This window comes from Schistocerca cancellata, chromosome 1 (assembly GCF_023864275.1).
Source record: "Schistocerca cancellata isolate TAMUIC-IGC-003103 chromosome 1, iqSchCanc2.1, whole genome shotgun sequence".
NCBI classification, from domain to species: domain Eukaryota; kingdom Metazoa; phylum Arthropoda; class Insecta; order Orthoptera; family Acrididae; genus Schistocerca; species Schistocerca cancellata.
The window spans coordinates 285309091-285325409 of NC_064626.1; the positions used below are offsets into that span (position 1 = coordinate 285309091).

Sequence of the window (16319 nt, forward strand, 5' to 3'; positions counted from 1 at the left end):
AAAACAAAAAGGTGACTCAAGAGGTTAGTGTGTTGGGAGCTATAGGAGCATAGAAATGAACAAGTGTATTGCACAAATTAGATGGAAGAAGTATACCACTTTTGGAAGTTGTGGAAAGAATACTGAGGGGGAACATCCCTCATTTTAGGGTATTATGGGAAGGAGCCAAAGAATATGGTCCAGTTATTTTCCTCAGGGTTGGCACTGAGTGATTAAGTGATCCTTTGTAGCTGGTGAGCAAGTGTTGAAAGACCAAGTCCCAAGTGAAGTTGTTACTGTATAATCTATAGTACAGCGATGATAGTAATTGACAATATCAGAAGCGAGTGCAGAACTGACTGACTTTTCACTGGTCAGCCATACTTATTTCAGCCACGATGAACACTATTGGCCAATCAATGTACTCACGTGGCAAGATAAGTGGCATGCTCACTCTGCCACTCTGCGAATGTGGCACTGCGACGAGACTGTGCCCTCTAACAGCCATCTGGATCCATTTCTCTGGTGGGCATCTGCAGAGCCAAATATCAGGTCCATTCCCTTTGAAACAGCCACATCCATGCCAAAACGCCCCAGATGGTGCCATGGAGCATGGAATGCAGGCATGGGCAAACCCCTAGTGCCTTCGGCCATTGGCTGTGGAATGGGAGAGTGTTTGGCGTCACTGTGCTTGGGGGTCTAAGACACCTTGTGGATGTGGAAGGGATCTCTGGTGCAATAGTGCAGACTCGTAGGCTGCTGCCAGGGGCACCAGCCTTGGAGCTGCACTGTTACCAGATGGGAGTGGAGTGGGTGGCAGCAGATGCAATGTATGCACTTGAGGCTGGAGCTGGTAGTTGTGATGGCAGCACTTGAGCCCCCTCTGTGTTTCAACAAACGTAACCTGCTACCCGTGGGCTTTGCCAATATACAAGCGTCAGCTCCTGTAGGTTCACGCTCACACAGCCACGCCACGAGTGTAACACTGGGAGGGACACGAGTGGGGCTCTGAGGGTAGCAGAATCAGAAGATGAAGCAGGGTCCACAGTTGCCACCCTTGGAGGAGCACGGTATGCTACAATTATTAATCGGTGTGGTTCAATACGTGTTTGAAAACAGGGTGAGGGCTAAAGTAGTGGCAGAGGAATCGCAAACATTTTTTATTTGCTTCCTAATAGTCCATATGTGACATTCCCCTTCACCATTCTAGGAAGAATGGAATGGAGGGCTGCAAATACAGAGAAATCTGAGGAGGCAGATGCCATGAAATGTAGATCATTATCAGAGAATAGTGTGCACCACAACCCTTTAATGGTCAAAACGTGAGCCAAGGCAGTAAGGGTGCAGCTGGTCATAGTGGACACCATGCTTACAACACTATGGGTACTTCGAATAAGTGTGCACAATGAGCAACAACATTGATCCTGAAAGTGGGCCTGCACAAAATTGAGATGGATTCTCTTGTGTACATAGTTCCGCGTAGGCAGCGTGTACACAACTTTCCCACTAGAGCGCGCCCCGCTAAGCACAACAGCGCAGGCGCAGCGCTCGTCCGTCTCCGCTCTACGCCATGGCGCTACCATAAAGACGGACCAAATTCTGCTTCTGCCGATCCACGTATTAATATGCAATGCAGCCAATGAGATTGCTGCTAACGTAGAATCTTTTCTCCTCACGGATCACACTCGCGCAGTGATACCTGAATGCTCGAGGTATTATAATGAGTGTACAGACCTCCAATTAGTCAGTCTGCATTAGTCTGTAGTCAAGTTTCAGTCTGCGCCTAATAAGATTATCATATTCCTGTACATAGCCATGAAGAGAAATGTATAGACACTTTGTTAAGTGTCAGAGATATGTGAGAATAAGATTAACGTACCAAGACCAAAGGAACTTCAGATTGTCAATTGAAAATAGCATCCAGAACCAAGTTAAGTAAGGTTTATGATTGTTATTATTTTAATAAATGTGTGTGAAAATTAATCAAGTTCTGTTTAAAGTTGGTCACCGTCAATCTGCTACTCTAAGCGTGCAAGTGGCATTTCTATCGTCTGACCTAACGGCAGAAGATAAACACGCTACGATAAGACCACGAGACCTATTGCTGACACTCGCCTACTTCGTTAGAGCGACAAGTCAAATAATCTGATGGTGTGTGTACCGAAGTTCTTACAGTACACAAACCACAGATTCAATCCCAAGGGAGGCAGAGTGGAGAGGTGGGAGGGGGAGAATGTAGGCCACGGGGTTAAAGACTGAGAGGGCATTGTCTCATGCCATGCATAAGCCATGCAGCCATGGACCATTGCTTTGATGCAGCCATTAATCCCTGGCCTGTACACATGTCAGCGAGCTAGTGCCTTCATCTAGTTACCTTCCATTAGGAATGTGGGTGCACACAATGACTGTGATGACTTTCAATTCACAGAGTACAACAATCAACCATCCTTTTCTTTCAGGTTTCATTAGGCAAATCTAGATTTCTGCTAGTGCCTACCCATTATCAATGCACTATTTCACAGTATCAGTGCATGTCCTAGTATGTCAATCCCCTATCCTTTAGGCTTCTGTCACAGTTCGTTCATTAATAGGGCCTTCATGTCGGACATCCCTCAATATCCCCAGAGCAGCAAGTTCAACATCCATTGGTGCACATCAGCCAAGATGACCACATGATTCACACCCATCTCAAGTGTCCAAAAGGATGACATTATCGACAATTGGGCTTCTGCGAGAAATATGTTTCCAGGAACTGAACTCATCTGCCAACCAGAAGATGAGGTAAGATGGCCAGCCATGGATCAGGTAACACAAGACCTGCCACAAGGTGGGATCCTGGTGTATGGTGGCAGTGACATGAGCAGCCATAATGAGAAAACCATCCAGTGTTTGTCACTGCTTAATACTGATGTGGAATTGGAGAACCTACTGTTGACTGAAATCAGGGTCTGAGCCAGTGGGTAGATGGGGCAATGCATCACCATTGGTATTCTATGCCATGGGCTTGTTCTGGATACTATAATAGTGTGCACTCAGGAACAATGCCCAGCGCTGGAGGTGTTAGGCTGTTGAGTCCATGGAGCTATAATAATGCCACCAACAACTTGTGATCAGTAATTATGGCAAACTGTGTCCCACAAAGGTAGACATGAATTTTTTAAATGGCAAACACTATCATCATTGCCTCCTTTTTGGTCTGGGAATAGCTGCACTGTGAAGGGGTCAGTATCAGTGATGCATACGCAAAAGGTTGTTCAGAGGCATTCCCATTCCTGTGCACAAGCATCACCCCAATGACATACGCATATGCATCAGCTGCAGTAACTAACAACTGACCAGAAGAGACTGCCGTGAGGCAAGGGGCAGATTTCAGCACGATTTTCAATTGAGTAAAAGCCCAGTTGCAAACAGTGGTCCACATGTAGTGCATATCCTTTTCCTGTAACTCATTGAGGGGTTGCACAATGTGGCCCGCACATGGTAAGAACTTGGAATAATAGTTGATTTTGCCCAAAAACACCAGCAATTCAGCTAAGTTTGTGACACAAGGTAAGGATTCTATTGCAGCAAAATTCCAATTAGTTGGCCTAATACCTTCTTTGGTGAGCCAGTGTCCCAAATAGTACACTTCCGACTGAAAAAAACCTGCACTTCTCTCAACGACAATGCTGGCTTGTGTCCTGCATGGTTGTATAAAGGATACAGAGATTCTGCAAATGCTCCTGGTGAGAGGGTTCCTTGACAATGAGATCACCAAAGTAATTCATGCAAGCAAGAATATGCTGTGTCAGCTAGTCCAGAAACCTTTGGAAAATTGTGGGGACCAGTTCAATGCCAAATGGGACCTGCTTGCACTTACACAAACCAAAAGGTATATTAATAATAATGGTGTACTGCATTTTCTCATCTAAGGGTAACTGGAGGTAACCATTAGTGAGGTGAGTCTTGGAGTAGTATTTCCCTCCAGCAACCTCAGTGAGACAGTTTTCCAGGCAGGGGATAGGATACGTTTCCACCTGCAACTGGGCACTGATTGCAGCCTCAAAATCCCAGCACAATTTGTGAACCACTGGGCTTGTTGGTGATGACTATGGAAGTGGTCCATGTGCTAGATTTCACTGGCTTGATAAACTCTGCAGCCTGGAAATGATCTAGCTTCTGCTTCATATCAGGTTGTAAAGCACTGGAATTGGTCTGGCAAAAACTAGGTGTGGCATCCAGCCATGGGGTGATGTGCATGTGAAAGTCTGAGGCACACCTCAAATCTGGCAGACGAAAACTTAAAGAGTTGAGATCATCCAGTTCCTGGGAAGGAACTGTGGTTGGTAGCCAACAGTGTTGGTAGAAGGTGGCTGTCAGCGACAAATAATCTGATGAGCCGCAGAAGCTTTCACAGGCTTCAATGTTCGGGAACTACACCCTACCTAATCCGTGTAATACCAGCTGCATTTAGCTAAGGTATCACATAGAATATACCACAACTACCAATAGGATAAACAAACAGCTGCTGAATATCATGTAGTGTCCTGAGTTGCAATACTACCAGTGATATATCAATATACACAAACACAATAAACATACATAAGCACAAACCATTTCAGATGAGAATAGCTCGAGGTTCCACCAAGACCTTCTCATCTGAAATGGGCCATTATCAACCAACATGCTACTTAGATTATATTACACATCCAAATACAGTATATCTACATATTGCAACTTATTTTCACCACACTCATTGTATTACTTTTTTAAATTTTTCTTTGACATTTGCATTATATAAATTATATTCTCATCAACCAGAAAGAAATAAATTATATAGAAACATTTTAACAATTGTTAAGCATTCAATTCACTGTAACTTTAGACAAATTTTCAATATTATGTTCTTTATATTATTTAAAAAATCATTAACAACTGTATACCAATAATATTGTAACAATGAGAAGTCTTTGCTGTTAGATTTAGAAGCATCCAACCCACCTTACATTTCAAGGTGGTAGTTACTCTGTACCGTTAATGTTATAAATAAATGAGAATAAAGAAATACCCACAAGGAGGAACAGAACAATGTCCGTAAATCATCAAATGCAGTGAGAGTAGGGACAACATGGATGACCACAATTGGGAACATGTTGCCTGATTTATCTAAGCAGTAGTGGCCCATATGTTCACCTAGAAACAGACATCCTGGTGAGAAATGCAAAGTGTGAGAAACAACTTCTGCGTGAATGGGTTGCCTGGGCAGAGAGGGGTTTGGACCACTGACTGCAGCACATGTAGAAAGTTCTGCTGCACTCATGGGGTGGGTTGCACAAATTTGACACACTGAGCAGAGATGCACCTATTAGACACAATGAGCAGAGATGCCCCTCTTCGCCACAGTGCATGCGGACCCCCAGAAATCCAGACATTGTGCTCAGGAGAGAGCAGAAAAACATGGCAGGCATGAAGGGAGTAATGCTGTTACCCATCAATGACATGTGACGGGAGTCTCAGACACTATAGAGATGTTGGCCAACTATGAACCACACCACTGCTGCAACCAGAGGGTCATCCTACTGTCCTACACCTGCAATGCTGTGCTGTGGCATGTTAACCACCACAACTTGTGGCATCACAATGAGTCATTCATTAGCAGCCTTCACAATCTTGAATGAGTGTGTGATGAGCAAGATGTCCTCAAAGGATGGATTATCAAGTTTCAGCGCCACTGTGTGAACCTCAGAATTGGATGTCATCTCAACCATGACATCATGAATCCTGGAGTCTGTGTAAAAAGCCTTGCAGCCTTGATTAACACAAGTGAAGTCACATTTGCAGCTGAGACTTCGCAAGTCAATGATCCAAGAGTGGTATGATTGTCTGGGTTGCTTATGATATTGGTGAAACTCAGCATGGAGGCAAGCACATGTTATCTCTGGGAATAATAATTAGTCAACAAAGTGCTTATCTCCTGAAAGAAGAGCATGATAGCATCAGACAGAGGTGCGAATCTGTGGAGTACAAAAAACATGTCCAGTGACATCCAAGACAAAAATAAGAATCACTGCAACAAATCGTTCATGACTTGAAATGCTGTGAAATGTTGTTTCAGTCAATACTCATGTGTGCCCCAGTCTCCATAGTGTCACTGAAAGGTGAAAATGATGGAGCACAAATGGGGGCCACTGCCTGAAGGGGGTCACTGAGGCCTGGAGCAAAGTGACCTCGTGCACTCGAAGCTTGTCCGTCTGAAGCTGTAGCAACTTTTGTAGGAACCCTACATCTGAAGTTGCTGCTGTTGCATTAGCTGCTGTTGTTGCTCCAACAGACAAACCAATTTAATGTCCATGCTATTGAATAACTTCATTTTTACAAAATTGTTAAGGCTTTCGTGACCACTTGTTGACAAACTGCCTATTGGTTTCTGTCTCGGGTTCTTCGGCCGACATTCATCTAATGATTTTTCTGACGTTTTGCCAGCACGAGTGGCTGTCATTGTCAAAGCTTCACCCTCCATTGCCGGTGGTGAACTGGAGGCGAGCTCGCGGCCGCAGGCTATATGTACCTGGCGCGCCAACGTCCGAGGGCTTCTCCGCGGTCGTTTCCGGTGCGTATCTCCTCCTGCTACCTGCGACGGTCGTTCGCTGCAGTACGGGAAGCCAGGATCCGTTTACCTTAAGGCTTTCCTCTTTCTTGTTGAAACTGTTCGCGTGTTTTTGGATTTCTACAGCTTCTCTGAACAAGCGCGTGTGATAGTGCTTCTCTACAGACAGAACTTCCGTGTTGGCGAATTTTATTGCGTGGTTGGTCTCATTCAGTGCGTGCTCTGCCACGGCCGATTTCTCCACCTGCCCCAACCTACAATGTCGCTTATGCTCTTTGATCCTGGTGTTAATGGATCGTCCAGTCATTCCGACATAAACTTTTCCGCATGTGCAAGGTATACGGTATATTCCCGACATTGCAAGTGGATCTCTTTTCTCCTTCGCCGATCTAAGACAAGGAAGATCAAAGAGTGTCTTAGATCGGCAAAGGAGAAAAGAGATCCACTTGCAATGCCGGGAATATACCGATCTAAGACAAGGAAGATCAAAGAGTGTCTTAGATCGGCAAAGGAGAAAAGAGATCCACTTGCAATGCCGGGAATATACCGTATACCTTGCACATGCGGAAAAGTTTATGTCGGAATGACTGGACGATCCATTAACACCAGGATCAAAGAGCATAAGTGACATTGCAGGTTGGGGCAGAGCACGCACTGAATGAGACCGACCACACAATAAAATTCGCTGACACGGAAGTTCTGTCTGTAGAGAAGCACTATCACACGCGCTTGTTCAGAGAAGCTGTAGAAATCCAAAAACACACAAACAGTTTCAACAAGAAAGAGGAAAGCCTTAAGGTAAACGGATCCTGGCTTCCCGTACTGCAGCGAACGACCGTCGCAGGTAGCAAGAGGAGAAACGCACCGGAAATGACCGCGGAGAAGCCCTCGGATGTTGGCGCGCCAGGTACATATAGCCTGCGGCCGCGAGCTCGCCTCCAGTTCACCACCGGCAATGGAGGGTGAAGCTTTGACAATGCCAGCCACTCGTGCCGGCGAAACGTCAGAAAAATCATTAGATGAACGTCGGCCGAAGAACCCGAGACAGAAGCCAATAGGCAGTTTGTCAACTTCATTTTTCCCAGTGCTATATCTGCAAGTAACCAGATATCAGCACATGCATCAGAAGCCAGAAGAGAAACATCTGAAGCTTCAAACTGCAGAAGAGAACATGACACCAAGCAGTAGCCAAGCTAAACACAGGAGACTGACAGCAAACACGACACAGACAAGGACAAATCAAAGCAACATACGTAACAAATGAAATGCAAAGCTGTAATCCTCACTACAACGGTGTCAACTGGTCAACAGCAGAGAGAGAGACAACGTGACTTGTGACCAGAGAGAAAGATCAAGTGCCAACTGCAGTTGTTATTGAATGATCCATAGTACAGCAAAAAATATCAAATGTGATTATAGAACTGACTGATGGTTCACTGGGTGGTTGCATTTGTATTGGCATGCATATACACATGGCATGACAAGTGGTGAGCTCACACTGCAAATGCAGAACTGTGGCAATACTATGCCCTCTAAAGGCTAACTAGGTCCATTTCATCCAGCAGTCAGATACCAGAGTTGTGTGTATGTGGAGATATGGCACTGCATACTGGTAGAGAAACTGCTTCTCTCTGCAAATGATGTGTCCACAGGTGAGCAGAATGAATGGAAGAGACATCTCTTTAAGTGAACAGGTGGCACTGCTGAGTGCAGGCTTTGTTGATTAGTAGTATGCTCGGTGTGAACAAAGCTTTTACTGAGTCACCAGTAAAGTGGAGGTTGATATTCAGGACAGTGCCTTGCTGTGTCAAATGAAATGAATATGGGAGAAAGTAGTAAGGTACTGGAAGGAAGTGTGTAGAGCATTCTCACCCCAAGCCCAAATCAAAAAAGTCATCAATCAGTATTAAGTCAAACTATAACTTGCCAGCTGACATGAGTAAGGCTGCTGTTATGTTATATTACTGAGAAGTCTCAAACTCAAAGAAAAATATCAACATACAAATGAAAGAAGAAAGTGCTAACCCTCAATTTACAATGGATTAGTTAGATCATGTTATCTGTTAAGTTTGCAAATGCTCCACTTGCTGGTAACAAGTAGTTCCATATGTGCTGCTAGGATGTACTGTTTACAATATAAACTGTTTTGTCTTATTGTATTTATGATCTTGTTTTTTAATTTAACCATATGTAATAACTATCATGCTATGTATCAACATTTTATAATTCAAAATACGCTATCATGTGTTAGCACTTTCACTGCTGAACACCTCATTTGATGAATCATTTCATAAAGTGGTATTCTTGTATGGTGCTGGGGGACTGTTCAAAACTAAATAGTATAAAGTTCTAGCACAACAAAAGAAATTAGGAACAATGAGAATACATTAATTAACTGTAATATCTTCAAAATATAGTACATATCCATTCTTACTTTGTTTCCAAATTTTCATCTTGAGCATATATTTTGACAGTTCTTGTGGAATGCTCTGACCTAACTGATAAATAATCCTTCCACCATGTTTTAGCATACAGCAAAAATATTTTGCACCTTTCTGTTCTCACCGACTTCTCCAAATTCTTTTGGGCAGTAATTACATTCTGTGATAGTGGCTGGCTTAAGGCAGGCACCAGTGACACTTTAACTTCCACTGTTCCAACTGGTATAGTATTTTCAGCTCCTAAAAGGAAAACTAAGTTTGTAATTTTGCTCTGCACGAGATCTAGAACAATATCAAGTATGTATCAAAATACATGGTCCATTCAAATTAATGTATTCACCACCAATGTTCAACGTGCTATAACATCTTACAGACAGTAGGTCACAGCACTAGCAGTGGAGGGTATACGAAGCTTGTTGAGGGGATGCGAAAAACAATGCAGTCATCATAACGCAGAAACAGAGCAATTTGTCAGACATTCAAAACAACATGATCATTGGCTTTGGGGCCAACAGTGGAAGCATTACCAAAATTGCTATGTCTGTAAGCCATTTGCATGCTGCTGTGGTCAAGTATACTGTGCATCTCTAAATGGCACTTTCCATAACTGGTGCCAAGGCAAATGTGGTGCACCATAGGTCGTATATGACAGGAATGAATTGTGGAAGTGTGTACGAATGTACAACTGTTGAGCAATTGACTGCCCAGATAAACCAAGGGGCTACCAACAGTGTCTCCTCAATGACTGCTCACCAAATGTTGCTGTGTATGGGCCTCTGCAGTAGGCCCCTTGTTCATGCAGCCATGCTGACTGCTTGTCATTTGTGATGGAGTCTGGAATTTGCAAGTGAGTACCACAACTGGACATCCACTGAGTGACAAGTGGCCTTTTCAGATGAATCACACTTTGTGCTCCATCAACAGATGGCTGTTGTTGTGTACAACATGAAATGTCTGAAAACACCTTGCAACACTTATCGGAAGGGTCCAGGCCAGAGGAGGGAGTGTTATGGTCTTGGGAATGATTTTATGCATTCCCTGGGTGAATTTGTAGGCAACGGCCTTGCCGCAGTGGATACACCGGTTCCCGTGAGATCACAGACGTTAAGCGCTGTCGGGTGTGGCCGGCACTTGGATGGGTGACCATCCAGCCGCCATGCGCTGTTGCCATTTTTCGGGGTGCACACAGCCTCGTGATGCCAAACGAGGAGCTACTCGACCGAATAGTAGCGGCTCCGGTCAAAGAAAACCATCGTAACGACCGGGAGAGCGGTGTGCTGACCACATGCCCCTCCTATCCGCATCCTCAACTGAGGATGACACGGGGGTCGAATGGTCCCGATGGGCCACTTGTGGCCTGAAGACGGAGTGCCTGGGTGAATTTGTCATTATGGAAGGCACAATCAATCAGCACAAGTCAGTGATGTCCACTCCTACATGTGGTTTGTTTTTCTTTGGCTAGATGGCTTCCACCAGCAAGACAGTACAACATAACACACAGTTCACAGTGCATGTGTGTGGTTCCAAGAGCACCAGGATGGCTTTACCATATTCCCCTGGCCATTAAACTCCCTGAATCTCAATCCAGTCCAGAATCTGCAAGAACACCTTGGTCAGGCTGCCCACGCCATCGATCCTCAACTGAGAAAGCTTTTGCACGGCTCTGGAGTCACTACTCCACAACCTCACTGACACTCTTCCTGCACATCTCACAGCAATCCTTGCTGAAAAAGGTGAGTATTCAGGCTTTTGACAGATGGTGACATTAATGTGATTGAACAGTATAGAATCTCAAATTAAATCAAAATGTTCTCCGTCAACTGCACTGTCTTGGTTGATGTAATTAGATAGTAACTGCATGTAAGTAAAACAGGTGAAGTACAAAAATTACTGTGCATGCAAAACTTTAATATATTTGATTCACTCTTTCTTCAGCCTACTGTTATTGTTGTAGTTTGCAGTCTGAAGAATGGTCTGATACAGCTCTTCATGATAGTCTATCCCAGGGGCGGGCAGGAATCCTGCACATGTGCGGTGCACTTGCACGCGTGCAGGTAACAGGTGTTCCGCGTGCACGCAGGGGCAAGCTGGCCACCCGCTTATCTCCCATCCCCACCGTACCTTCTGTCCGCTCCTTCCTCTGTAATGCATTTTGTTTCCTAGCTTGCTTTATTGAGTACATGAATGAGGTTGGTAGGAGTGCTTGAAAGAAATCATGGTTTGAAAGAGTAGCTATTACCTACGATACGTTTTATTTAATTATCACACGTGGAGTTTACGATACGTTTAATATCTGGAACAAAATTTCTACATACAGACAAACACAAACAGTTACGTAAATTTTCATCACTGATGTTTGCTCTTTCCGAGACATTAATTCAGCAAATGGTTTTCCAGCTCTCGCTATATTAAGCGCAGTCTTATAACTTGCACATACCGCTGGGCTATTATTATTGTCGTCCTGAAAACTTGAATACAGTGCTCCATAAAATGTTAAATCAGTTAGATGAGAGACATGATGAGAGAAAGTCGCAGATCTCTCGTGACAACAGCAACTACGACAAATTCAAATGGCTCTGAGCACTATGGGACTTAACTGCTGTGGTCATCAGTCCCCTAGAACTTAGAACTACTTAAACCTAACTAACCTAAGGACATCACACACATCCATGCCCGAGGCAGGATTCGAACCTGCGACCATAGCGGTCGCGCTGTTCCAGACTGTAGTGCCTAGAACCACTCGGCCACTCCGGCCAGCCAACTACGACAGATTCATCTGGTATCGTCACATCGCTCTTCTTAAGCTCAGTCAATTCCCCATCCGCTCAGAATCCGACAATAAATTGTACTCGTCCTTGTGAAATTTATTATAATGACCTTCAATACTAAACTTCCGTTGACCAGCGAGAATAATGCCACATATTAAACATTTCGAATTTTCACGTTTTTGCACAAAGAAAAAATGATTCTCCCATTACTTTTTAAAAGATAGCAAATCTCCACTTCTCTGTTTCTTGAAATACAACGTTCACTACATAGTGCTCGCTTCTCATCAACGTCCGCAGTTTAGCCTGGCACTACACTGCCACAACCTGCCGGCTGTCGCCACAGCCCCGGTCGACGCCTGCACGCGAGCAGCACACGTGCAGCGCTGTGCGCTCATGAGCCGCGTGCAACGTTTACCCGCCCCTGGTCTATCCTGTTCAATCTTCTTCATTTCTCCATAACTAAAGAAAACTAAATCCATTTGAACCTGCTTACTGTAGTAAAACCTTTGTCCTCCTCTACAATTTTTGTGCCACACACTTCCTCTTCCATTACCAATCTGGTAGTTTCTTGAACCCTCAAGATGTGTCTTATCAAGTGATTCCTTCCTTTAGTCAAATTGTGTCATAACTCCCTTTTCAATGTAATTTGATTCGGTATCTCTTGGTTACTTGCAATTCTTATGAATCTTACCAAGATGGGAGGTTTGCATGCATCAACGACGGTGATGGATGCACCATAACGCCAATTAGAATGCATTGATATCTGTGGAGATACCAGTAAAAGATATGGTTCTGGAAGTGAGGCAGCAGGCTTTTCAATAGTTGCAGCGGAAACAGCCTGGATGATTCTAACATTAGCCAACATGGCGTTGCTGTGCTGTTACTGTGAACAGCTGAAAGCAAGAGGAAACTACATCCATTATTTTTTGTGAGGGCTTGTAGCTCTCCTGCATGGTCAAAGTATGAACAGCATAGTGAGTGCATAATTGTAGCCAAGATAGAGGCAAAGCCAACACTCACCACAGTAGTACAAGTTTATATGCCAACTAGTTCCACAGATGACAAAGAGATGAAGAGGATTTACAATGCGAGAAATAAAATTATTGAGCAAGTTAAGTGAGACAAAAATTTAATTGTTATGGGGAACTAGAAGTCAATAGTAGGAATAGGGAGAGAGTGAAAAACAGTAGGAGAATATGGACTGGAAGAAAGGAAGGAATCAGAAGCTGCATGGTAGAATTTTGCACAGAGTATAATTTAATCAGTGTCAACACTTGGCTGTATACATAGAAAAGACCTGGAGAATCTGTAACGTTTCAGATTGACTATATAATGTTAAGACAGAGATTTTGAAACCATATTTTAAACTGTCAAACATGTTTAAGGGCTGATACACACACTCTGCTCATAATTTATTGGTTATGATTTCAGATTAAAACTGCAAAAAGGTAGGAATTTAAGAAGATGGGACTTAGATAAACTGATAGAACTAGAGGTTGTGTTAGGAGTTTCAGAGGGAATATTCAGCAACAACTGATGGAACCATATGAAATGAACACAAAAGAAGACAAACAGGTAGCTTTGAGAGATGAAAAAGGGAAGGCAGCACACTATCAAATAGACAAGGCTTAATAGAAACTTTTGTGTAAAAAAAGAGATTTTGAATTTAACATAGATGATGATATGAAAAGGGCACCAAATGGAGCAGACAAAAGGAAATACAGGTGTATCAATAGGTGATTAACAGAAAGTACAAAATTGCTACACATGAATTGCTAGCAAACAAGTGGGAGGCTGTAGAAGCGTGCACATGTAGAAAGATATATGCTGCCAATATGAAAATGAAACAGACCTTTGGAGAAAATGGGAAGCAGCTCTGTGAATATCAGAAACTCACATGGAAAGCCAGTACCCCAAGCACAGAAGAGAAAGTTAAAAGATGGACAGAACATAAAGAAACACTATAAAAAGCAAATGAACTTGAAGACAATGTAAACTCAGGCCTCTGCAGCCATTGTCAATGTCAATAAAATTCTTCTGGGCTGTTGATTGCACTGTCAATATATAAAATACTCTGAAGTTTTGGCCATTATCGTATCTCCAATCTCATGCTCATGTTCATCCTCATCCTCATCCTCATCCACTTCCCCTCCCCCTTCCCTTTCTGTAACATTGTCTTCAATAAAATTCTTCTGGGCTGTTGATCGCACTGTCAGTATATAAAATTGCGTGATGTTTCGGCCACTATTGAAGTGGCCTTCCTCATGGCTTTGTGCTGATCTGACTGCTAAATGAAAAGAGACATTATATCTTATATAATAGTGGAGGAAGCTGTTTCTGTAACTTGATAAGGTACTTGAGGATAGGAGGAGGGGTATTAGGTGTTCTCTATTGGTCTTAATATTATTCCTTGTCATTGGTGGATACAGACAAGCTTAATTGATATTTACATTATATCTTGCTGTTGGTGGAGACAGGCGAATTAGAAATGGGTAGTAGTTGTGATGTAGTGCTGTTTACTTGTTGCTGGGTGCGGGCTGTGGCATGCCTGTGTGAGTTGCATTGTGCATGCTGTCCACCCTTAGCGTTGTCACTTCTGGCAGCCAGGACACCAGAAGCCTATACCATTCTCTCTATTAATGTTGGTGAGTCACTTGGCTATTTCTATCACCTCTCTAAACTTCGTCCTCAATGAAAATGAGTATTTTGCCAGTATGTGGCTATGCAGAATATTCTCTCTTTGTTGCACTCATCCTGGTGTTCCACCACCACTGACCTGGTGCATTGACCCAAACATATATATCTATTATGCTCTACAATTTGTGTGTTGATCGGCCACCACGTCTCGTCTACATATGCCAGTCCACATTTACAACCAGTTTAGTAGACTCCTGTTGTGTTTAGCTTGTCAACTACATCTTTCATTGAATCTAGAATATATTTTACTTTGTTATTCCTCTGAAAGATTTGCTTGAGGCCAGCTTAGTGGAGAATTTTGCCCACACATTCAGTGACCCATTGTACATAAGGTATTACAGCAGTGTTCTGTGTGTCCTGCTACTCTTTCCTATTGCCTCCATCCTTTGTCGTCATAGTTTTACCTGTCATATTCTTGCCATAACCACTGGCTCCAAAAATGGATCTGAGATTTTGTAGTTGTCATCACTATTCTGTGGGCGCTTCTGGTTAAGGTGTAAAAGGCAGACTACTTCTGCTAAGGATGATGGTGGGAGAAGGTGTGGAGGTACCTGCAATGCTGGTGGCCTTTCTGTATACTCTCTGTCCCAGTTTATCATCAGGCTTTTGGTTAACTTCCACATTAAGGAAAGGCAGCAACCCATTCTTTTCAATATCCATAGTAATTTCTATATTACTATGCTGTTGATTGAGATGTTGGTGGAACTTCTGTAATTGTTCCTTTCCATGTGACCAGATGATGAAGGTATCATCAACATATCGGAGCCAGCAGTCAGGGAATGATGGATTGGACTGGAGAGCTGTTTCTTGCAATGCCTCCATGAAGATGTTTGCTGCTATAGGGGAGAGAGGGGAAATCGTAGCTGCACTGTCCATCTATTCATAAAATTCCCCCACTTAACTAAAACAGGTGGTCATTGAACAGTGAGGCACTAGTTTGCAGATGTCTGGTGCCATGCGTTCTTGTAAGTTGATCATCATGTCTGACACTGGTACAATTGTGAATACAGACTTCACATCAAAACTACCTATCAATCTGTAGCTAAGACACACTTTCCTTTTAAAAGTGTCACAAAATGGGTTGAGTCTTTGACATATGAATCTGTGTAGCTCACTACATGTCGAAGGTTCAGTGCCAGTTCTTTTGCTAGTTAGTAGGTCCATGAATTATTACTGTCCACTATGGATCTTAAAGGAAAATGTTCTTTGTGGACGTTTGGTACCCCATACTTCCTTGGTGCCTGTAGAACTTGTGGGATGAGTCCTTTTGGCTATGTCAAAGTTCATTCGAGTTTGCTTCAGCAGTGCTTCTGTCTATTTGATTACCTTGGCCATCAGACCACCCTTAAGTTTTATGTAAATAGGTTTTTCTAAGAAGATCTTCACTTTGTTTGTTGTCATCTATTGTGTCCAGTACCATGGTAGCATTGCCCTTGTCTGCGTGTATCACTACTAAGTGAGGGTTCTTCCTCAGATCCATGATAGCACGGCATTCCTCCCTGCTGATGTTTTGTTTGGGTGGCTTTGCATGAGTCAGGTCTCATACCCTTTCTTGTTGGATCTTCTCTGCTTCATCTTATGATAGGTAATGTGCCTAAGTCTCAACTGATTCTATGATATCCTCTTTTGGAACTCATTATGGTGTGATTGCAAAATTCATCCCCTTGACCAGAATTTGTGTGGCTGCGTCAATTAAGGTGTGGCTGGAGATGTTGACCACTGTTCTTTGCGTGTCCAACATTGATTCTTCTTCTGTCAATGTTGACTGCAGTTTGGTGAACTTCCTCTTCTGATGGTCATAGATATTGTCGCTTGATGTTGTGGGTTGTTGAAAGGTTATCCTGTTGA

General features: G+C 43.3%; 1 protein-coding gene across 1 annotated transcript in view; it reads right to left on the reverse strand.

Moving 5' to 3' along the window:
• LOC126171271 (centrosomal protein of 76 kDa-like) overlaps positions 1–16319 on the reverse strand; it is a 146349-nt gene that overhangs the window by 60580 nt on the left and 69450 nt on the right. The window contains exon 4 of the mRNA XM_049920788.1: positions 9000–9246. Within this exon, the coding sequence (XP_049776745.1) occupies positions 9000–9246 (247 nt within the window). The remainder of the gene's footprint in view (positions 1–8999; positions 9247–16319) is intronic.